Source organism: Trachymyrmex septentrionalis, unplaced genomic scaffold (assembly GCF_001594115.1).
Source record: "Trachymyrmex septentrionalis isolate Tsep2-gDNA-1 unplaced genomic scaffold, Tsep1.0 scaffold53, whole genome shotgun sequence".
NCBI lineage: Eukaryota > Metazoa > Arthropoda > Insecta > Hymenoptera > Formicidae > Trachymyrmex > Trachymyrmex septentrionalis.
In genome coordinates, this window is record NW_017305705.1 from 3,473,501 (window position 1) to 3,496,606 (window position 23,106).

General features: G+C 31.8%; 1 protein-coding gene across 18 annotated transcripts in view; it reads right to left on the reverse strand.

The window, feature by feature from the left end:
• The window catches only part of LOC108752010 (disintegrin and metalloproteinase domain-containing protein 11), a 51,249-nt gene that overhangs the window by 21,793 nt on the left and 6,350 nt on the right, over positions 1 to 23,106 (reverse strand). For 15 of the 18 annotated variants that reach the window (XM_018492556.1, XM_018492555.1, XM_018492566.1 and 12 more), the window contains 16 exons: positions 12,616 to 12,669; positions 9,853 to 10,001; positions 8,496 to 8,552; positions 8,290 to 8,369; positions 8,043 to 8,112; positions 7,440 to 7,586; positions 6,895 to 7,098; positions 6,444 to 6,518; positions 6,193 to 6,365; positions 5,812 to 5,981; positions 5,537 to 5,700; positions 5,250 to 5,417; positions 4,570 to 4,874; positions 4,135 to 4,254; positions 3,878 to 3,959; positions 3,669 to 3,764 (listed from right to left, as the gene is read on the reverse strand). In XM_018492556.1, coding sequence (XP_018348058.1) covers positions 3,669 to 3,764; positions 3,878 to 3,959; positions 4,135 to 4,254; positions 4,570 to 4,874; positions 5,250 to 5,417; positions 5,537 to 5,700; positions 5,812 to 5,981; positions 6,193 to 6,365; positions 6,444 to 6,518; positions 6,895 to 7,098; positions 7,440 to 7,586; positions 8,043 to 8,112; positions 8,290 to 8,369; positions 8,496 to 8,552; positions 9,853 to 10,001; positions 12,616 to 12,669 — 2,114 coding nt within the window. The remainder of the gene's footprint in view (positions 1 to 3,668; positions 3,765 to 3,877; positions 3,960 to 4,134; positions 4,255 to 4,569; positions 4,875 to 5,249; positions 5,418 to 5,536; positions 5,701 to 5,811; positions 5,982 to 6,192; positions 6,366 to 6,443; positions 6,519 to 6,894; positions 7,099 to 7,439; positions 7,587 to 8,042; positions 8,113 to 8,289; positions 8,370 to 8,495; positions 8,553 to 9,852; positions 10,002 to 12,615; positions 12,670 to 23,106) is intronic. The other 3 variants (XM_018492565.1, XM_018492568.1, XM_018492557.1) reach the window with 1 other exon arrangement.

Here is a 23,106-nt window from a genome sequence, read left to right on the forward strand (position 1 = left end):
CCAATGAAAAGTTGCAAGTATTCCAACACTATTTTACAATGTACATAACAATGTATAACTAAACTCTTAACTGTTAGTTAATTTATAAAATTGAACGTAATAAAGTCCTAAATGGAAGCTTTTAAAGCTACATAATATTCTCCATTTGGCATTTTATGAAAAATAGCTGGGAATGATCTATGTAAAATGCAGAATAATCAGCAGACATAAAATTCACTCTTTAATACTTCATACGTGAAGTTGTTTATCATATCTTATGTTAGTCCATACTTCGCATATAAAACACACCAATGTCCAATCTCATTATTAGATTATAATATTAATAGTTCCAAATACTGGTGATTATGAGCCAAGAGAACGAACTATACAACTGTTGATGCTGTATTTTATTCCTGCTTTTTTAATTCAAGATACTTTAACGTTTTTAAATTTAAATTCTGCAGGTAAAGACGGTGAAAATAAATGATACTTATCCAAACATGATATATCACTGATAAGGGATGCTGGTTCCATTGAAACATGTTCTTTTAAACCTTTTTTAGATATCAACCTATAGCATAAATAAAACTGTTCTTTCAGAGCCATAGTATGTAAAATATTTCTTCTTGAACTGGTGCCACTAGCAATTAATTTTAAAAATCGATTTTTTTATTCATATCATAGACAGTTTAAATGATGAAGTGGACCAGATTTGAGTAGGATTTGAAAATAATACAAGATATTATAGAATTTTGTTTTCAATGTATCTGTGCAAATATTTCTTGATATAGTCTATGATGTTCGGTAGTCAATGTTTCAAGAAGTTTTACTGCTCCCCTCTGGACATTTTGCATTAATTAGATCTACAATCTTCTAAAATTATATAATAACTTCATAAACTATCATACTGCACAAGATCACCTACATAAAAAACAAAACAAGTAAAAAAAGTCTGTTCTCTGAAGTCGATTTTTATTTTTCTTTGTTTAACCTTTCTTTATCCGCTGAAATAAGTGGTGGTTTATTTCTGAATTCATTTCTTTTATAGTTAAAACTATATGCTTATTTAGTATTTGAAGCGAAAAAGTTTTCCTTTTATATAATAATGTACTCATATATAATACGATCCATAATATAGTCCATTCTCCATATTTTAAAACTCTTAATATTGTGTAAAATATTAGAAGAATAATTAGAATAAATATTGAAATTATTGAACTTTACTCCAAACAAAAATTAAACAAAAAGGCAATTGCTTTAAAAAAATATCATTAAAAAATATTAAATTATAATTATATGTAAAAGTTATATTTTTTTTAAATTCGTGATAAAGACAGTCAATTAAGACTGAACTTATATAGACGAAGGGCTAAGAGCAACACAGCGAGTTGTTGATTGCTATCATTTTCGTTAAGTTTTTAGGAAACAATTTTAATTTGTCATCAGAATCTATTTAACATTGAAAATAACCTACTTTAAACGTAATCAAAACGTCTGTTTTATGTAATTTTAAGTATTATTAAATGATAGCAACCCACAACCCGCTGTTGCTCTTAGCCCCTCTATTATATAATTATATTTTTTTTTTGTAAAAATGCTTAATTAATTTTATTTATTTATTTATGTCAAAATGTTTAATTAAAAAGAGAATAATAAAAGGCTTCTAGAGAATATAAATCATAAAGGTACAATTGCCAATCAGAGCTAGGACTAAGTGTTCATGTATAAAATATAATATTTTATATCAAATACAAATTTTTTACATCAAATAAGATAGAGTTAAAGTTAGATGTTTTGAATAGTACAATATATATTCTTTATTAAATTAATTTCTTCCAGATATAATCGCGCATCGATAACTTTTGAATTTTTAATACCATCAGTCTGAAACGCTAATAATCCTTCCTAAATTAAATTATTATAGAAAAACTGTAAAGAACTTAAATATTGCAAAAAAATAACAAACGGACAATTGCCAATGGAAATTGGCACAGTGAACGGTGAATTAGCTTTAAAGAAGTTTTATCTTATATAATCAAATAGGAAATAGTACATATTTCGGCTAGTATTCTAGTCTTCTTCACCAAATAGAGACTATAATGGTGTATATTCAAACGTAAATTTGAAATCTTGTTTAAATGCGGTGGAACGATATTATTTGTATATACAATACAAAATGTAATAAACTTAAGTAAAAGTATGTTTTTAAGATTAATCTTTTTTCATCTAATCCAATTCTTTAATAATTTGCTTGTATATATTCCAAAAGTTTTTTATATATTTAGGAAATGAGATGTATGTTTGATGCATTTTTCAGCCGGCGTGACTTTAAAAGTAACTATATGGAAATTCCCAAAATAACAGATTCAAAAATATAAATAAATGGCAAACGGGTAATTGGGAATTGATAGAGAACGGGGCGTGATTTAGCTTTAAAAAAGCTTTATCTTACATAATCAAGTAGGAAATAGTACATGTTTCGGCTAGCATTCTAGCTTTCTTCAGAAAATAGAGACATTGTATATAAACATTTTATATAAAGCTTTTTTAAAGCTAAATCACACACCCTTCACTGTGTCAATTCCCAAATGCCCGTTTGTCATTTGTTTATATTTTTAAATCTGTTATCTCGAGAATTTTCATATATAATTACCTTTATTGCGAAAAATATTACCTCAGCCAGAGTAATCTTTTATTCTATAACAAATTAATTAAACATTTTCACCTATATTTTTAGATCATCTGGAGTAATTAACAAAAGAACAATAGTATGTCACGAATTAATTACATAGATTACAGAAATTGTTGCAGTTAAATAATTCAAAAAAAATTTGTCAAAGCTGAAATATCCCAGTAAACGCACTGTACGCAATTTCGCAATATGTAATTGTTACAGAACAGCACAATGAACCGAAGACGTAGCAGGTACATCATTCACGCAAAAAGCTATATTACGTATGACTGTACTGTCACTGTTTCGATGCATAGTTAACGTAACATTTACGTAATTTGAATAACATAAATTTTCATTCCCTGAAAACTTCGTTTTGTTACGTAACTATGGTAATGTGCGTTATTTATATGTAAATGTTACATATATGTTCCTCTCTTTTTCCGACTTTGTTGCGCGAAATATAATTAAAATATGCTGACATTTTGATCTAAAAATAACGTAACTATTACAGAACAGTGGAACATTGTTCCGTAATGACTACGTAAATGTACGGAACGGTATTCACTGGAATATAAGAATTAAATATGTCGATAAATTTCTTTAAAAAAAAATTTTAATTAAAAATGTGTTAAATATTAAAATATCTTTAAAAAATTTAATTAAAAATGTTAAAAATGTTCAATTAATATTTTTAAAAGTAAATACATATAACAAATTTTAAGAGGTTTTTTAACTTTAACATTCCTTATGTTCATAATTTAACATTTCTTATTTGTAACAGATAAATTTCTTTCAATTTTAAACAACTAATACTTAATTATAATACAAAAACACGATGTTTTAAAATAAATTTAATATAGTTTTTATTTTTATTTTAATGATAGAATTCTGCGACAATTAGCAAATTTAAATTTACTGCATTCGACTTCCAATTTAAAAAAAAATGAAAAATTTACTACTGCAAAAGTGTTAGTAGTAAAATTGCTTTAGATTATTCATTATGAAATATACTTACGCCATTTCCTGAACATTCTTTATCATCGTGATTGCTGGGGCATTTTTCTTGATCGATGTATGGAAACAAACTCGTGCAAGTTTGATTTACACAAATCTAGAATGCATGATTAGTAATCAATATGAATATCGTTGGAATCAGGTCAACATCTTATTTGAAAATAAGTAAAACTACGTATAATAATTTTTTATGAGAGTTAAAATAATTACCAAGTTATCACCGCAAGATGTGCCATCACGAACCAATCCCATTCCAGGTATATCAGATCCTTCCACTCTTCCATTTGTGGCTCTTGCAAATAGAAATAATTGATTTAACATTAATATACATACATTGTGTGATTTAACATTAATATACATACATTGTGTGATTTAACATTAATATACATACATTAAAATGTCAAATATATCAAATATCCTATCCAGTTAAAAAGTTGCTACTTTGACTTATATTACCAAATACTTACTTGCATTCATATTCCTGGTTCTTGATGGAAATTATAGTTCTAGTATGTAAATCCTTCATTCCGTCGATTACTGGTTGCTTGCTTCCTTGTTGGCATTGAAGAGATCCACAACGAACGTTTCTAAAAGAAAAAAATTTTCTTATTTAACCATTATGTTGTGTGTGTGTGTGTGTGTGTGTGTGTGTGTGTGTGTGTGTGTGTGAGTGTGTGTGTGTGTGTGTGTGCGTGTGTGTGTGTGATATTATATTTAAATATTCGATTTGGTTTAATCGAATTGTCTCCTCGTACCAATGTAATGAAAATTAAGATAAAAACTTTAGAATTTATATCAACATTAATCTCATTAATTTTTTTAAATTAAATTTGTACATCTTGTTTCTCCTTATATCTTCCATATTTTTATTTTCTCGTTACATAATAAAAGCGATTACTCACTCAGATTCGCATTTGATAAGATGACCGCTGGAGTCGGTACCGCAGTGGCCATTGATAGATCCTTTAGAGTTAAATTGCTCGAAACATTCTTTATCGGCAGCGATTCCGCCGTAACCCCATACTTGCTCACATTGTAGATCCAGAGCCGGACAAATTCCGTTGAAGCAATGCCCAGCATTATTCGCGCACGGGTTGCCATTCTTCTTATAAACGTCCGGTGGACACTGACCAGTATCACCGGTGCACATTTCCGGTAAATCGCATTCATTCGTCGATTCGCGGCAAACGACGCCGCGAGCACGGAGCTGAAATTTTGTCAATACATTGAAAAATGTAGGATTTACATTAGAATACAGATGCGAAAAGTAAGCAAGAGAAAATTATTCGCCGGAAATGGAATTATTTGCTCCTTCATAAATGTACATTCACCATTTTTCATGCTGTTATATATACTTATATAAGTATATATACTGTTATATATACTTAATAGTTATATATACTTAATAGTTTACATTTGATAAATAATTTAATGTTTTTTGTATTGCATGTTTGGAAATCTTTAAAAATTAATTGTAATAATGATATATCTTTCTCAATATTATGAGATATGGTTCGCGCCATATCGTATTACTTCCAAGAGACTGCTCGCTAAAAGACAGGAACACCTTCTCTTATCTTACCTTGCAATCGCTGCAACAAGGACCGGTCGCGCATTCGGCCTCCGTTGTCAGCTTACAAGTGATAGGATCGCAACAAGGATCGTATTCCTTGCACTCCTCGATCGATCCGCAGTCGCATTGTTCCCCGTCGTCGATTACCCTGTTTCCGCATGATCTCCTAATCTCCAACTATAACCCGAAGCAGATCCCAAATCGATTAAGCTAATCGAATTTGTTTCAAGGTTCATTCGATCCCATTCTAATTCGATTAAAGCGTTATTGATTTTATGTGTAAGTTGTCAATTTACCTCGTTTGGTTTGTTAAAAAGGCAAATGCCGTGGCCGCTCTTTAAAGCTTCTATATAGTCGGTTTTACTACATTCCGAAAACTTATATGGCTGAACATTTTCTAGTCCAACGATGGATTGAGCCATGATGCATCCGTGCCAATCGCGGCAATTGCAATCGTTCCCTAAAATTGATAATAAAAAATTTTACCACCTCCTGCAAAACTGGAAATATTTTCTGTTTGCCAAACTGATTCACGTATCGAAAACAAAATAAAGAACTTTGTAATACTTACTTCCATCGTCGTGGCTCATGCCAATATTGTGACCGATCATGTGTGCCATGGTACCAGCTAAAAGATGAGGCTCGTAAGTGTTTAGATCAACGCTGATTCCTACGGATCTTTGGCTGCACACGGTCTCGGGTACAGCCACCCCTGATTCTCCACCTGAGAAAGTCTCACCCCTACCGAGAATATATATCCACAAATTACTTGTTTATTTAATAATATTACTTGCTATTAGTTGCTAACAATTGAATTTTTGTGCTCTTAATTTATTTCCAAAATTAATCGTATTAAATCAAGATAAAAGTATGAACAGATATTTTGGTGTTTGACACAATCAGAATTTAATTAAAGGAAAAGTTATAAACTGGAAGAAAAACAATAACTCACGTGAGTAATTGGGTGGTGTCCTGAGCAACTTGATACATTCTCCGCATCGTATAATCGTTAAAGCTTAACAAGGCTTGATCGATGTCGATGCCGTTATCGATTTGCGCTTGGTTGCTACCCTTCCAACTTTCGATGTATACGACGGAGACTCTAGTGTTTAATGTACGGAAATACTGTGGACAAAATCTAATTTAGTACATATCCTACGGGAAAATAAATTTACATGGATATTATTACATAATTTAGCTTACCAAATCTGCGATATTAGCAACTTGGATGGCATCGTGAACAACCTCAGCTCTGGTACTACCGTTTCTTTTGTCAAACTATACACAGAGGCAAATTATCATTTCAAGCTGGATATTATACATGCGTTAAATAATATAATTAATTAATATAACAAATATTAAATTGTATTTTCAATTAAAATCTAATAGAGAGATGAATAAAATTTAAATTTCAAATAAAATCTAAATTAATATAAAAATTTTAGTTAAAATTAAAAAATACATTTATCTTATAATTTTCTACTGTTAAAGGTGCAAATTTAAAAATTAAATAATCGGTCATCTGAATAATCATCTTACAACTTAAATTGTATTATCATTCTACTTAAATTGTATTATCGATATAGTTTATTGTTTTATCTGTTATATAATTGTCAGTTTAATTAACTTACGTTTGAAGAGTATAATAACGTACCATAGCCTTATCGATAATGATGGCAGTTTCGATATATTTGGTTGCTTCACGGACGTCTCTTTTGTATCGATCGGAAGTGGTTTCTGATAACCCGAAGATGTGCTTCTGCCGGCGATTCTTTACACGCCACTCAAGATTTCCCGAGTTAGCGCAGCCTTTGTTAACTTTTGTTCGGGCTTCAAATATAATGTGAGGATGTTTCTGCTAAAAGAGAGGCCTGCATATAGTTTATGTTCCCGCCAACTGCTTTGCCCTTTTCTGACATTCCATTTTTAATTATAGCGCGACCTAAACTTCTACGGAGTTAAGTCTATCTAGTAATAAAATCAAGCCAAATTAGCCAAATCAAAGTCTTTGATTTAAATTTAGCCACATCAGCTGATTATTATTTCAAGTGGTGTGCGAATTATACGCATAGATGAGCGCAGATTAGATTTCTTCATAGTAATTCAATTATAATTGTTCCAGTATTTTTTAAACAATGCGTACGTAATTATTACATCGTCATATTTTTATAATAATTAACGAGAAGAAATTTAACTGACCGATAAATCGCCGCCGTAGAATGGATGAATGACGAAAGTCTCGTTGCCTAAATGAATGACACCGCTGACACCATTACACGTGTGAAAAGCAGCGCTAGCTCCCGGATAATCTCTCACAGTGCCGTGATAATAACAATGTTCTATCTCCTGCAAGAAAGATAATAACACCATTATGAGTTTATCGTTAAACTTGAGCCTTCCTCTTAATGCTTAAGTCTTACGTGAATATTTTAGACTTTATTATTCACAATACTGCTTTTATACTATAATAAGTAAAGTAACAGTGTATATGCTTGTACATATTTATTATTGATATTTTTTCTTTCACGGTACTAAAATAACTCTGTCATTACCCGATCAAAAGAGCTACTTTTTTTATTTCTCTTGCTTTTTATTGTAATATCAGGTAAGACTGTATAATGAGATAGCTCATATTATAATAAAAGCAATTTAACCCAACTAAACTGGTTTAACAAACTACACAGTAAAATAATCAAATATGCAAAACAATTATTCTTTCTAAACAATTAATTGGTCTGAGTCACGTATAAATATTTGAGTATCTTTAGATTATGAGATTACATTTCCCTCGAAATATTTTACCTGCTTAGACATTTGTTCCGCATTGCCGGCTAAAAAGTCTTTCTGTATAAGATTCGGAGCTAAAAGTTGCCTGCAACATAATGATGAGAACCGTGTGTAGATGTATGTAAATCTTTTTAATAGATGATATTTTTTAATTAGATTTTTTACTATTTTTTTCGCGCCTTTTATGATTAAAATTTTATCATTGCATTGAAAAATAGGTATATTTTAATCAGTGTACATGTACATATATAAAAATACTTACGTATTTAATTCTAAGTCTAGACGAAATTTATGATTAAAGGCCTTGATCAAAAGAGACGTCCGATGAAAATGTCTCCCTGTCTGAAAATATCAATTTCGTTATTATTAATCTTTATCGCTACAATTATTTTAAGGATTACTTATTTTACAATCAATATTAAAACTAATTGATTATCTTAAAATCTGTTTTTGTACTATAAAACTTACTCTCAATCTGCCTCTAGAATTCTGATATCCTCCATCTCCGTAACCTCTTTGAGGAAACTAAAATAGTAGAAACATACATAATATGTTAAATCAATTATAATATTTAAAAAAATAATCTAAATAAATTAAAAATATATAACATGGAAGAGTTTGGTATATATATATTAATATTACTAAATTTATAATATAATTTCTTAATTATTTTTATTTTGTATGTATAATTTCTCTTTCCGTTCGCAGTTTATTAATAAAAGTATGTATCCATAATTTTATTAATTTTATTTAATTTAATAATGAAATATTCAAATGCATCGAGAGAAAAGTTGCAACAAACAGAATATAAATTAGTTGTCTCAAAAAATACTATAAATTATAGTAATTGCACATCTATACATTATAGTAAAATTATAGTAATTGCAATCATTTTTATAATAATAATGGTAATAATGGTGATAATAATTATAATTGTAATCATTTTCATGTTCCCATCTATACATATATATTTGTTGAACTATACATATAATTATTATTATAACTAATATTATATTAGGTTAAGTAAAAAGTCATCGCGTTTTTTTAAAAGACATCTATCAGTAAAAACCGCAATTACTTTCTTACCAACAATATAAATATATCTTGATAGAGTAAAGTTTCAGCTTTAAAAATCTCTTTTTTAAATTATACGATACGACAATTTTTAATGGAGTTATGAGCAATTAAAGTCAAAATAATTCTTTTATTTAATCCGCGATAACTCAGTAATCAAAAGTCGTAGGAATATTAAAAAAAAACGATTTTGTAGGGAAAGTATCAAGCTTTCACGATAGGTAATCGAAAATTTTCTCAAATTCGTTTTGGACACGTTACAAATCCACAAAGTGAGAAGAAAATTTTTCGTCTTTTTCAGCTCGTAGTTTTTGGTATGTAAAAATTATCAAACTCATATAAACTTAAAAAATGTGATAAGCTTTTAAAAGTAGAGATTTCAAGCTTTAAAACCCTTTTTTTAAATTTGAATTTCATTCATTATTGACGAAGATATTGTATATACAACTTTGAGCTAAAAAGTACGCGATGACTTTTTACATTATTTTTTTCATTAGATTTTTCTTAATATTTTTATTAGAACACATAACTATTTCTTATTAACATAATTTTTTATCCATGTGGAAAATAATTGCTAAATTTTTTTACTACTTTTAAATGCAATATAAAACAATTTGTAATCATTTCATAATTTTTTGAATGTTTTTAAAATATATTTAATACATCCTTAAATTATGATAATTGCAACCATTTTTTTTTCTTAATGTGGTGAAGACTATAGGTGAAAACAATGCGGGATGCGAAATTTTACCTTCGGTACGCCAACTTCTCTCGTGGATATCCCCATTTTCTCGTGATGCCGTAGCTGTACCGGATAGATGATCTGATAGTAATGACCACCGATATTTCGTATTAGCTCTTGGTTTTGTCGATATTCGTGTAGTAGTCGTTCGACCTCACCTGAAATTAATTTCCACGTTCAATCGAACGCCCTAATTTCACCCCCCGGTTCCCCACTCTTTTAGCCACCCCTCTACGATCTCTAATTTCATCTCGAATGGACTTTGGGGCGATTCATTGCGCCGCATCGACAAAATTTCACGCTATTGCCATTAACCTGCCCTCTCAACCATCGGCATTGAGATTTTAGTCCGTACGATTCAATAATAACGATATAGTAATAAAGTAGTATAAAATAGATTTTATTATCCCATTTCCTTTGCATCCACGTTTTGCATCAGCTCTCTCAATCTCGATTGATTCGGCCTCGATTTCCTACATAAAAGAGTGACATTTTCTCTCTGATCAAGTCTCACACACGAAAGTGACGATATGTGTACATATACATACAAAGGTTGTTTGAAAAGTTTTGAGTCTTAATAAAATGGCATTACTCGTCAAAATCCATTCTGGTACTATAGTTGTACATGCTTTAAAAGATACCTGTGAAAATTGTAGCCATTTTGAACGCTCAGTTGTTGTTTAACAACAAGTTGTTGTTCATTTGTGCCAGTCCATGTCAGTGTTTTTGTAAAAATGAAGAAAGTCGAATATCGGCGATCGCCACGACAGAAATTTATGATTTGCAGTTCAAATTGATTGACTACCCACCGTATTCATCAGATCTAGCCCTTAACGACTTTTTCCTATTTCCTAGGGTCAAAGTTTGGCTAGGAGGACAGAGATCTTCATCAACCAAAACACTAACATCGACTGGCACAAATAACTGTCAAACAACAACTGAGTGTTCAAAATGGCTACAATTTTTACAGGTATCTTTCAAAACATGTACAATTGTAGTACCAGAATGGGTTTTGATGAATAATGCCATTTTCATATAGAGGCTCAAAACGTTTCGAATGACCCTCGTATATGTACATATATTCCTTATAGCATTATAAATTATAATATATTATATATATTTAATATTTATCAAATGTCATTATATTTTTAGATTAATCTGATGTAATTTAAATTTAAAATTCTTCCCGCTTCATTCATCTGCAGATTTTTCGCGAACAATTTATATCCTATACATTGAACATTGCCCCTAGAATTTATAGTTGAGGAATACATTTTGCGTGTTGAAAAATTATCATTACTCAGATTAGCAATAAATATTTCAAACTTTTCTGGGCTAATGTCGATTGTACCTTATTTCATGAATCGTTTCGCGTCCTTATTTCGAGAAGTTCACGCGCGCAGGTCGTGAATTTAATTTCCAATCTTCACTCCTCAAACGTCGCCCAAACATGCCGAGATTACTCGCCGATTAATTTACTCTTTTCATCCCGCCCGTCATCCTCCGTCCTTTTCCTCCCATCAATTGTTGCCGTTGCCGCAGAAATGTCACGTAAATTGCGATTAATTCGGCCGACGTCATTATATGTTGCATATTACAGTTGTTGAACATGCGTTGCGGCAATTTATAGCGCGGTGGCTTCGATTTTGCGTCAGAAAATTCTGTAATGACGTCCTTCCTAAACGTGATTTTTGAAAATTTCTCAAGTACTTGAATACAAAATAATCATTTGTTTGTAATTATTGAATATTATATATTTACATTTTTATGCAAGCTAGTACCTCAAACTTGAATTTTTAATTAAACTTCTTAATTTTCTAAATCCTAGATTATTTGTTATCAAGGCACATTATGTAATATGTTTCCCGACACTGTCAATCTAGCTTAAGTAATTGCAAATGAAATTTCTGTATAAATAATAGATATATTCAAGTGATATATCAAATTAAATTAAATTTTATGTAATATACAGCTATTGCTGTTTACTCGTGTACGCTCAACGCTGCTTTACATCCTAATCCCTAATTAAGCTCCCTAATTCTATGAATTCTGCATTCAACGTTACTGAAATACATTATATAAAATTTTCTCAGCTTTTAAAACCAGATTAAAATAAATGCGAACTGGAATAACTTCAAATTTTTCTTTTCTCTCTCTTAAGACAGATTTCTCATTATACAATCACCGTAATATCTAGGCCGGAATTCGCGCCGTCGAGCTCTGTCCCGGTGCATTGTCCCCGTCTAAAATGTAATCCAATTTAAGTTTCGCGTTTCCGACCAATCAGCGATGTTGACTTAACAATAAACCGCTCTCGAGGATTTGTCGTATCCTCAAGGATCAAGTTTCTAACGAAAGTGCTGCATTGCGGTCCTTCCATTTTATGGTAGTTTGTTTACGCAAAGCCTTATCCAATAGCCGTCGTAATTGTACAAAGATTGTGACAGCAAATCTTTGCAAATTTTTCCTATCACGCAATATTAACAGAATTTTAATTTATCTAACCGATACGATTTATGGTGTAAATAATAATGAAAAAATTTTATTGTTACATTAAATTAAAATTAATTTTACAGGAAAACTTAGATTAAATTGAATGATTTGTGAAACAATACTTATAAAATTTTATTCATTGAACTTTGATATCTTCGTAAATTTAGATAATTGTATTTTAAATTATCTTACTACTGTGAATATGGGTAGTACTTAAACTTAATAATTTTATTTTACTAATAATTTTGTATCAATTATAATGATATTGTATTCACTCACCAGCGGGAGTTTCCTCTTCCTTCCAAAAGGAATCATCTAAGGTATAGTCTGCTTCTAAAACACAAAACGGAATGTGCATTTCAATAAATTATAGAGATTGTATTAGATATATGACAATAATTTAAAAATAAAAACAAGCAAATAAAGCAAGTACAAAATGTGAACCAATCAAACAGACATAAATAGCTTTACAAACTACTTTTTATAATAATCAGCCAACGATAATGTTTTAAAGAGTTACTAGCGGTAAAAGGATAAAGATGGTATATATGTGTTCAGGTATTTTAATGGTTCACCTGAGAATTTTAGACAAGACAAACTTTAGAGAACTTCAGCGAATCAGAGCAAAGCAAACTCTGCTGACCACATCCAAACAAGAAATCAAGGATCAAAAGAATATGGGATCAAAGAATCTAAGACACTTGAGATTTTGAAGATCTTATATTCAAAAGTCAAGGTCTCAAAAACATCTCAAACGAAAGCCTTCTTTAACTCAGTTTACGGTAAACTTCAACTTAATTTCAAATTTTTAATTATTAATTTCAAAAATATTTAATGTTCTAGATAGGTAAAGCGTTTAAAAAGTATCATATTTTCTCTCAATCAAAGTTTTACCGATTCTGGAATTTTGTGATGTTTAAAAACATGTACAAAATATTTTATGTTTAATCCATTTATTTGTGTTAATTTTAAAAACATTTTATTTAAAATATTAAATATCACAATAGTAAAGTACCCTAGTGACGACGAATGTTAAATGTTTCAATATTGAAACATTGTAATGAATCCATTAATTATGCATCAGTTACTCGTCTCATTATAACCGTATGTTTACCTATCTTACTCATTCATCTGTTACGCGAGATTAATACAGAAACTGCCAACCTTTCTATTGGAATACAAACAGAATAATTTTCTTATATTAGCCAAATATCTGATATTACCTTCTATTTATGGATATATGTCGACTCAAGCACTTTCATTCGTTTGTTTATCATAAAAACATGTTATGTTCTTTCCACATAAAAGGATCCGTATATAATTGCGCAATTCATCACATCCTGCAATCTGGATTGAGTAAAACGTTCATGTGAGAAACAAGAAAAAGAATATACGGCAGTATTTGCACTTTTATCCCGCACAAGGACGAGAATGGATGGCGAAACTTTTTCATCTTCGCGCAAAATTCCTCGCCGCAAAATTCATAAGACGGACGTAACCCTAGATAAAGGGATGACAGTTTGCGCTGGCCTACTTCCGGTACCAGAGCACAAAAAATCAGCCGAGGGCGAAGTTGGCCTCGAATAGATCGGAGTCAATGACTGCACGCGACGGTGCAGTCACAGCGTTTCTTAACCCTCTGAAGCCCTTCGGGCTTTTCGAGTGAAACCGCGGTACATCATCCTTCACTATTGAGTGACTGAAATCTTTTCAATCGTTATTGACGATAATATTTATCGTTAAAAACAGATAGTTTATATTTATTTTACTTGCTCGCAATTTGATCATCCTTTTTTTTTAATTTAATATTTTATATTAAAATCTCTGAAGTCAGAGCAACAAAGTTCGAATTGGATAAGATTGAGGTTGAGAAGAGCGTCAAAGATGAAGAAAGTTCGATTGCCCGACAAGCTTCATAATTAAGTTATTTAGAACTCGAAGGGTTCTGACATCGTCTAAGTTCGAAGGCATCGTTTACGTAAGACTATAGATGCATCTAAAGATATGAACTTGTGCAAAATTCGGATAGATTTGATTCGGTCTTATATGAAGGACGTAATGATTTAATTATCTATTCATTTAGAATTGAATACTCGAAAGCTTAGAAAATCTTAGAAAATGTATACGAGTAATACTTGAGAAGAAAGATAAGCGCGTGAGAAGAGTCCCCAAGGAAACCTTAGCAGTTGGCTAGATTCAAGGTAAGCATCGTGTTGCCACATATGGAATTAAACAATCGATTTATCTGAAACTCAAAAGAGCTAGACTTCAAAAGAGAAATCCTGAAATCCTCTAAGTCAAAAGTATGCTATATGAGTATTCTAATTTTATATATTGATATATATATATATATATATATAAAACTAGATTGCAACCAATGTTGTAATAAAAAAATTTAATAATTATCTGAAATAAGATGATTAAATCATATTTAGAGAAAAAGTAGCATTGTAGCTTAACAAAAGTTCTTTATGAAGAACTTTATAGAATAAAGTTTTGAATAATATATAATATATAAAAATAAATGGGAATAATCTCCTACTTATACAATATAAAAGAAAAAAATATTTAAAAAATAATTAGAAAACATTTCCAGGGAAGATTTGTCTAGGTTCGAGGTACCAAGCTGTCTCACAAGAATATGAGACTAAACAATCGGTTTATCTAGGACTCGAAGAATCAAGCTTCAAAGGAGCTTGAGATCGTCTAAGTTTTGAAGTGACTGGAGAAGGTAGTGCAAAAGGGCACCATGAAAGAGAGAGGGGAGGGGGGAGGATAGGGAGAGAGGGAGAGAGAGAGAGAGAGAGAGAGAGAGAGAGAAAGTCCTAGGCAAGGTTCGACTAGGTTCGGTTCGGTGGCATTGCATATCCCGGCACATCTCGCAGGTGCAGGGCGTGGTGCCTTGTCGGCAATATCGATTACAAACCCGGGCGGTTGCGCATTCACGTCGACACGTGGACGTGGACCGGCAGCCAGACTAAATTTGTGTTGTCCTATATTTTAGGTTCCCGCACTCATCTGCCTCTCAAAGATTGATTACTACTTTTCCCTCTATCCCTTTCCTTTTACTCTTCCTTCTCATTCTCTCCGTTTTCCTGTTTGTCTCGGTGTCTCTCTCTCCTTCTCTTTCCCTCCTTCGCTGTGCCTAACGGCACTGTGCCGGAAGTTACAACCCTACATCTAGATTAAGGTTCTAAGGTTCAAGCGAAGGGTCAAAGATGAAATTCGTTATAGAGAAAGATTAATGAAAATGAAATGTAATAATTTCGTCCATCCAGAAATATAAATAGAAAGAATAAAAAAATCTTTATTTCTCTATAAAAATTTAAAGCTCGATCATGTCGTAAAAAAATCTTCGATTTGTTAAAATTTTTTCATAAAGCTAAAATAGCTTAATACAAAATTAATTACATTTTAAAATATTGAATATCGTTGAAATATCTAAGTTGGAAATTTAATAAAATTGTTGTTAATAAATATCTGAAGAAAGCTATAGGTTTTAAAAAATTAAAAATGCAGATTAAAAAAATCGGAGTCAATTAATTCACGACGTATGTGTTTCTGAGCTTCTAAATTTCTTTGCAACTCGTTGTCGGAAGATAAACTTTCTAGGTTGAAAGCTTACTTTTCTGTCGAATTTAGTTCGTACAAGAACTATATTACTTAAGACTATATTACTGACGAACGTCTTGAACTTAAACTGCCCTTTTATTTTAAGGTCTCTTAACTTTATTGCCACAGAAAACGGTAACTGTCGATTCTTTCGTAACCAAGACTCTTTGCGTTAGCTCATATTGATTTCTTTTCACAGTCGCGTAAACCATTTCCGCGAAAGACTCGTTTCATTTGTAAGACAGACGTGTGTCCGAGAATTTAGAACACTCGCACGATCTTTTAACAGTTTCATGATCCTTAGCTTACAAAACGAGCTTAAAAATTCAAAAAATTCTAAAGATTTTATCGAAGAAATCGAAGAATTAACAGATTGAAGAAATTATAAATTTTACAGTCTTGGTTTAAAAAGAAAACTTCAAAAAATATAATCTTTATTATATCTCTCAAATTTATAATCTGCATATGTAATTTGTGTATAATTAAAACACACACACACACACACACACACACACACACACACACACACACATATAATTATTCTAGAAATTTAATATAATTTTTGATTGATTATTGGACAGTTGTATTGACTTTTGTCTAATAGCAATAAGCAAAACTGTTACAACTATACAAGATACCAATCTCTCTCAAGATGTAATGCAAAACTGTTAACTGTACAAGATACCAATCTCTCTCTCCAAGATGTAATGCAAAACTGTTAACTGTATAAAATACCAATCAAGATGTAAAAAAAAAATGCTTTTCTCTCAGTTACTGCGCAGTAAAGAAGTACAAAATCTGAATTTAGTTATTGAGCAATAGAACGATAATAAATATTGTAGATAAAAAAACGGTGTAATGTAAATTATATACACGAGTAATGCTCCTTGCACAATGCAAGGGAATAGCAATAAATAGGTTATTCCAAGGGTTAATTATTCCTATGTATCACTATTGCTTTCGCACATTGTCTAAGGGGTGTAAGTGTTTAAACACAATGAAAAACACAGGCAATAGTAACAGGGAATAGATTTCAATTAGAAATCGCTGAGCACTGTCATTCCTTATTCTCTAACCTCTCTTGAAATTTTTGTGACAGAATTAAATGCTACAAACTATAAATTCTTCAAATTTTTCTTTCTTTACTCTATTTTTGTACGCGCTCACGACTTTCACGACATTTTTAGTTTGTATAACTTTACAAACAACGTAAAAATAAGTATATTTTACAGAGCGAATAATTATGCTACACTATGAAAAATTTCATGAAATTTAATATACTTTTAAGTTACACAATTTAACTTAATTTCATGACATTACATTAAATTTATTGTATTTATAACTGAAAAGTATATCCGTATTACAAATCAAACTAACCAAGACTCCTTATAAATCAAAGAACTTGAAAGGATACGGGCAGTAGTCAAGCGCAGAAGACGTCACACAAATAATATATCTATGAAGTGTGAAACTTCTTTATTTAATGAATTAGCGCGTTTTAGTGAATAAAGAAATTTCACACTTCATAGATATATTATTTACACGACGTCTTCTGCGCTTGACTCCTACTGCTCGTATCCTTTCCAGTTCTTTGGAAAGTATATATTTGTATACATGTACATGAAATTTAATGTATTTTTCATGAAAATTTATGAAATTTAATGTACACGTTCATTATATTTAAATAACTACTGTAACTTAATTTTCAGTTAAATCATTTATTAATTTGAATTTCGTTCATAACTACGAGCTTCATTTACATGTAAAGGAAGCTCGTGGTTACATTTCTAACAGTGTATTATATTACACGTTGAGCACTGTAATATAACACACACTGTGATCAAAAAATAGACAATTACTTTTTTAATACTGATACAAAATCTCTTGTGAAGAATTAACCCAAATATTGCACAGTAAAACTGTTTTAATATTGCTCAGTTGCTACGCAATATTTTTGCATTATAAAGAGAAATTAACTATATAGTAACTATATAGTAATTACAACATAGTAACTGAGTGGTTTAAACTCTACCAGAGTAAACTTAATTATAATTTATAACATCATAAGTAACCATAATTACTTTGAATTCTTAAATATCTCAATAATGTGACAATTTATATAAAGTTGATAAAAGATATTATTTTAAAGACAAAAAATAATAATAATGATAATAACACATATCAATTTAAAACTATTATAATAGAAATCGAAATTCCCGGTCACCCGCAAAGCAATTTTCTTCGGAGTTATCGGCGGTTTTGTCGTCGCGTTTTGCTTGTCCCGAAATCCCGTGATTACGGTCTTAAATCCACGCGCAATCCCAAATCCGTAGTATCCCACTCTACCTAAGGCTCAAAGGGTTGCGTCTCCACTTAATGGAGCCGCGTACGTTCGAGATAAATTGCCGGCGTAGAGAAATCCTTTTTCTGGGCAAACTATTTATTCCGAAGACCGGCATGGAAATGTTTTTCGATGGAATGAGAAGCCGTGTGAAGGGCGAGAAGGCGAGGAAGAAGTGGAGAAGGTGGAGGAGAGTGAGGAAAGTGCTGTGTGAATGGTAGGTCGATTAAACCTCTCGACCTCTTTGCCTACTTCTATTTACTCGTTTTTGTATCTTAATTCTTAAAATTCTTTACAAATCCAAAAAGAACTTGAAAATTTACAAAAATCCAAAGATTCGAGAGTTAGAAAATTATTCGATACTCTTGAGACTTTCATTCACCGACTCTTCTTAAGTATTAAAAATTTTATATTAATTTTTATATAATTATATTATTATAAGTATAATTCCCCAAAATTTAAGAAAAGAATCAGAAAAATTTGTCACATACTTTTACAAGAAGTTAAGAACCGAAATGAAACAAAAAAGCGATGATAAAGACACTTTACTTTTAATCCATTTTCTAAATTGATAGAAATGTATTATGTGATTATATAACGTTAACGTGAAAAGTGAATTAAAACAAAAGCGCATAAATCTGTATTTGCAGCGTAAACTTTTTCTTGTCGTACCAATTTCTTTCGTTTCAAATTTTGATTTTCGATTTGTCCCGTCAACATCTCGTCGTATACGAAAAAGATCTAAAATCGAATAAATATGCAATCAGACACGAGCAGACATTCGCTTTGAGACCGTCTCCCTTTCGAAATTTGTCTCTCTTTTCCGTGTTTGTCGCAACTGTTTATTTCCTACATTTATGGAAGATTGGCGAATCCCAGGCTGCAGGTTGAACAAATACTAGTGTATACGACATCTCGGAAATACTGCCATTTCTTTCGTCTCTACGAACGCTTTGATCAATTTAGAATCTCTTGTAAAGAAAAATTTCACCGGATATTATATTTCTTAGTTTCCAACATTATAAATATCTCAATAAATAATTTGTTTAAAAACGTCTTGGAATAAAATGTAAATTTACTTTTGTCTAAGAACAAAATTGACTTTAAGTTCAACAAAAAATGAATTCTAATTGTTTTTACATTTTATGGTTTACTTCTTACAAAAACATGAATAAATATATACACGAAATTGATTGTCCGGACAGTGCATCATAATACTGATGATTTCTTCTAACTGTTATCTGGGTATTAATATAAATTCGTTTTATGCATACATTATGCCTTACGGTATATTGATAATTTATATTTATATTTGGACAACTAAAAATTGTAAAACAATCTGTAATGCGTGCGTGAAATTATAATTTTTAACATTCGGACAACAATTTAAAAAAATTATGGATACACACAGGAGAATTAGTTTCGTGTGTGTGTATTGTGTGTTGTGTGTGTGTGTGTGTGTGTGTTGTGTGGGTGTGTGTGTGGGTGTGGAGAAAGAGAGCGCAACAATTTATTTTTTAATAAACATTAGTATCTATAAATAAGTTATTTGATACAATTAAAAATTTCTGCACGAAATTCAAGCGCGGTAAAAACCTTTCAACAAACAACATGGGTCAATATTTTTATTCCCTCACATATGATATTTCTACATAAAATCACATTCTTCCCAACGGAATATTATGGTGCAGAATAAAAATGATGCGGCAACGCGCGATGCGTAATCCCGGGAATAAAGATTAATTATGCCTAAGTATCTCATATTTTTCCCTCACGCGATGGCCTTTGAACGTTCAGGATCACGCATCTCCTCCACGGTTATGGCTCCCCTGCTTGGCTGGGATGAAGATTTGCGCGCATTCGTTTCAGATTTCAAACGCTTTGCCACTTTGAACATCGGTAAAGCGTAGGAATTCTAAAACAAATACCACGCTTTGCACTCGTCCTGGCCGCTCTTCTCTTCGACATCTCGATCCTCTGTCGCGTTGTCTCAGGATACAATTCAACAGCCGAATTCTTTGATTGACAAACTTACGGTGTAAGATCCTTATATCTTTCGACCTTGCATTTTTTTTGCACATAAGTTTCACAAGTTTCCGAATTTTAATAACCATACAGAATTTTTTATAATTCCCGGAAAATCTCAGATTCAAAATGCAGAACTAACAATATAACGAATTCTTTCTGCTGTACCATCACCGACGTTAGTTTAAACGTTTATATATTATCGCAATTTAATAAAGTAGATATTTCTGCCATCGCAAACCTTCCGCGACGTCATATTTATTTCTTGTCTAATGTTCTGTCGCTGCCGTTTGCCGGTTCCCACATTATTCGCTCGGTATCGAAATAGAGAATGATGACGGTCATTCCCGAAAAAGGAAAATGGACGAGACTGGCGAGAGGTTGTGGGTGAGTCAGCCGGAAAAACGGCACCTAGGTCTGGGCAGAATTTCTCAGGCGTCGAAGACGATTTAAGAGGACATCCAGGAAAAATGACCTGCCACGAGCCCGGCAATTTCGATCCGAGGTTGCGATCCGGGATGTACCAATTCAAAAATTCAGAACTATTATCCGGAATTTAGACGACAAATACCTTTGCTATGGTGGATAAAAATAGAATAGTAAAATTTATCTCCGACTAATGAAAGAATTTCAATTTCTATGTTTGAAAGAAAATTCATTTTGTTCGATTATTAAGGCGTTTTCTACTTAAGTTACTCGTGACAGTTCTTTTTGAAAATACATCTTTAAATTTTGCAATGTAAAAAGATAAATTAAATGGTATTGTTTGTCACATTTGTTATTAACATTATTAATAGTTCTTTAGTTAGTATTATTGATTATTATTTTATGCAATTAATATAAAATGATTATAATCTTTAACCTGAACATTTTCATAAAAATCAATGTATTATATTAAATCGTATAATTGTATCGCATGTTGAGTCGGACATATTGAATTAAAAATGTTATAATCCGATTATTTAACAATGCAGAGATAACACATGAATTTAATACGAATGGAATTGTATAGGGTGCATCAGCTAGAAAAGCGGATAGTGAACTCGAGCAGAATTTTTCAGACATTGATAGCGTCTCGAAGAACACGTGGGAAAAATGATCCGGAAGTTTACTCGCCTTGCTCTATCATGATATTGTTTGCACACGCGCAACCAATATGACATAACACGTCTCGCCGAAGAGAGAGTGAATGTAACACAGCTGCGGAACGAATTGATATCCCTCCTTTCTCCTTTTGGCGTGAATAGCTTTCTCAAAATCTTTAGATTCCTGCTCGTTTGAGATGTCAAATTTGATTTCTTCCCGATTTGCATGAATTAAACAGTCGGAGCAAATATAGCACAAACCTAATAATGCAGTTTGGTGAGGTGAGATAAAAAGATGTAGACGCATAAAAAGGTATACAGCTTGTTTTTCGTTATTACTTTCAAAGATCGTGCTAAAATTGAAGATCTTGCCTTTTTATCTTACCGCCGTATGAAGTGACTCGGCCTCTTTTCGTCGAGAAATTTAATTTTACCCCGCGTCCCGCGCTACCGGCTCTCCGCTATCCTTCTTGAATTTTTATCACTACGTGACCATGTTTCCGATTCGACGGAAAACGTCAAATTCGCATGGAAGACAGAATTCAAACGGAATACACGAAACTCGCGCGAAATTCGTGAAGCGTGATAAAATTCACTGAACACAGGGTAGGTCATCTCCCGGTCGTTCATTGATAATCGACGATGGGTTGATGCATCCGACCCGTTTTATTCAAGATGTCTGCCACGTTTCCACCACCCGAAGATGTCCTAGATCGATGTCGGCAAACTCGCTCGAATAAAATAACCGATATAAATACAATTTACATTTAAGGGTAGAGGGAACTAGATCAGATTGACCCACATCATCAACATTTCAGGGGTTAGTGAATCCATCGTTCTTCCGTCACTCAATAACCGCGTAAGGTTCCCTTCCTCCGCTTGACTCCCGCGTCCCTCCCTCTCACCCTCTCGCGTTTCCACCCTCATTACGTCATCACTACCAACGCATACGTCAATGTACACTGCAGGCGCTCTGCAGTCGACTGCCTCGTTATTTCGCGATTTCCTGTTGATCGCCGCCCTACGACATCGCGAGGGATCGATCGCCAGATACGTACGTACATGAACGATGAACAGAAGGACACGCGCCTACGTGTATATATTATACACGAAATCGATCGTCTTTTCGCACGCTCGTGTACACGCGTGTAAATACGATTTTCATCATACCACTGTTAAAATGTAACGTTGATCGATAATAATCCAGATTGATAATCCAGATTGATTTGTAACTTTGCTGACATACTAACGCTATTTTTGTGTGATTTATTTAATCTCTTTTCGTCTGTCACCTATATAAGGCTAGAGATAGGGTGAAATTTCGGAAACAAATCCTCCTAGATCTACTGTAAGAGAAATCGACTTATTCTTATTTTGGTGGAAGCCATTTTACGAAAATACATGGTTGACCCAGACCTACCAAACCACTTTATATCTACAGATTCTTTCATTAATTTCAAGTTGATCTTTTTTTTTAAAAGTCTTTAAAAGAAAAAGATTAAAAAAAAATCTTGTAGTTTGAAGGTATCCGATCTTTAAGAAAATCAATTTCTGATATAAAGTTTGGCTAGACATTCTTTTTTAAATCGAGGAAATGTCACATTATAATTGAATTTTTACTCGATAAATCTTATATAATCGACAGAATATCAGAAAATGCCTATTTATTTTAAAAGATAGATATATAATTAAATTATATTGTACGTT